The sequence below is a fragment of the Capsicum annuum genome, unplaced genomic scaffold (genome assembly GCF_002878395.1).
Source record: "Capsicum annuum cultivar UCD-10X-F1 unplaced genomic scaffold, UCD10Xv1.1 ctg78235, whole genome shotgun sequence".
NCBI classification, from domain to species: Eukaryota; Viridiplantae; Streptophyta; class Magnoliopsida; order Solanales; family Solanaceae; genus Capsicum; species Capsicum annuum.
Genome location: NW_025888708.1, coordinates 1 through 1,251, shown reverse-complemented (window position 1 = coordinate 1,251; position 1,251 = coordinate 1). Strand labels below are relative to the sequence as shown.

The following is a 1,251-nucleotide window of genomic DNA, read 5'->3' as shown; positions in this document are numbered from 1 at the left end:
AAAATGATTTGGAAGGAGAGGCTGAGAAGTGTTTGCAAGAGCTTGTCAATAGATGTCTAGTCCTCGTTAGCAAGAAAAGTCTAGATGGAACAAAAATTAGATCATGTAAGGTTCATGATCTAATATATGACCTGTGCTTGAGAGAAATTCAATGGGAGAACATTTTTATCATGAACGACATTGTGCTTGGCGTATCAGAATGTGGAAATCTCAGTATGCAAAAAATGCAGCCCTATAAACGCGTGACTGGTGATACAATTGAATGTTATCTCTATGGTCTTTATAGGGCTCTTCTTACCCCTGTACATCGTCAGTTGAGAGATCATGACAACAACGATCTTTTGGAACGAACCCGTTCTATTTTATCTTTTCATCTTAAGTATTCATCTTTTACTGTCAAGTCGGAGCTTATTCATTTCAAATTACTCAGAGTCTTGGAGTTGAGACACAGAGAGATTGATAATTTCCCTGTACAGATACTAAGCCTCATCTGGTTGAGGTACCTATCATTGCAATGCTCTCGGAATTTAAATATACCTCCAGAAATTTGCAGGTTATGGAATCTGCAGACATTCATTGTTCAAGGGCTTAATGGATCAGTTATAACTATTACTTTTCCTGAGGAAATTTGGGGACTAATGCAATTAAGGCATCTCAAACTGCCCGAATTTTATCTGCCAAATCCCCCAAGCGTATCTGCTGACAAAGGGAGTCACATGGCTTTTTCAAACATACAAACTTTTTCTTACTTGCATCCACGTTGTTTCACGAATGAGGTTATTATGGGGATTCAGAATGTCAAAGAAATAGGAATCTCTGGAAATGAGATTCGCTCTAATGGGCTTCTCAACAGTCTTGTCAATCTGCAGCAACTTGAAACATTGAGTCTTATCTATTGTTTTAGTAGATTTTTGCCAGCAAGTGCAAAAGCTTTTCCAGCAACGCTCAAGAAGCTGAAGTTGAAAAGAAATTATCTATGTTGGTCGTACATGGACATTATAGCTGAATTGCCTAACCTTGAGGTGCTAAAGGTGATGTTTCATGCTTGTCGTGGAGAAGAATGGCATCCAAATGTTACAGGATTTACTCGATTGAAGGTTTTGTTAATTGAAGATTGTTTTCTCATGTACTGGAAAGCCACAGATGACAATTTTCCTGTTCTTGAGCGTCTTGTGCTCAAAAAATGCACATATTTGAAAGAGATACCCATTGAGTTTGCAGAAATCCACACATTACAACTGATTGAGCTAA

The 1,251-nt window shown here is 38.0% G+C and overlaps 1 protein-coding gene across 1 annotated transcript; it reads left to right on the top strand.

Annotated features, from left to right (window-relative positions):
* Window positions 1-170: 170 nt before the first annotated feature.
* On the top strand, window positions 171-1,213 carry LOC124885146 (putative late blight resistance protein homolog R1B-16; the record flags this gene model as incomplete). The annotated part of the gene is made up of 1 exon (XM_047405401.1): window positions 171-1,213. A coding segment is annotated over exon 1 (1,043 nt), but the record flags the coding sequence as incomplete, so codon positions are not given.
* Window positions 1,214-1,251: the final 38 nt, after the last annotated feature.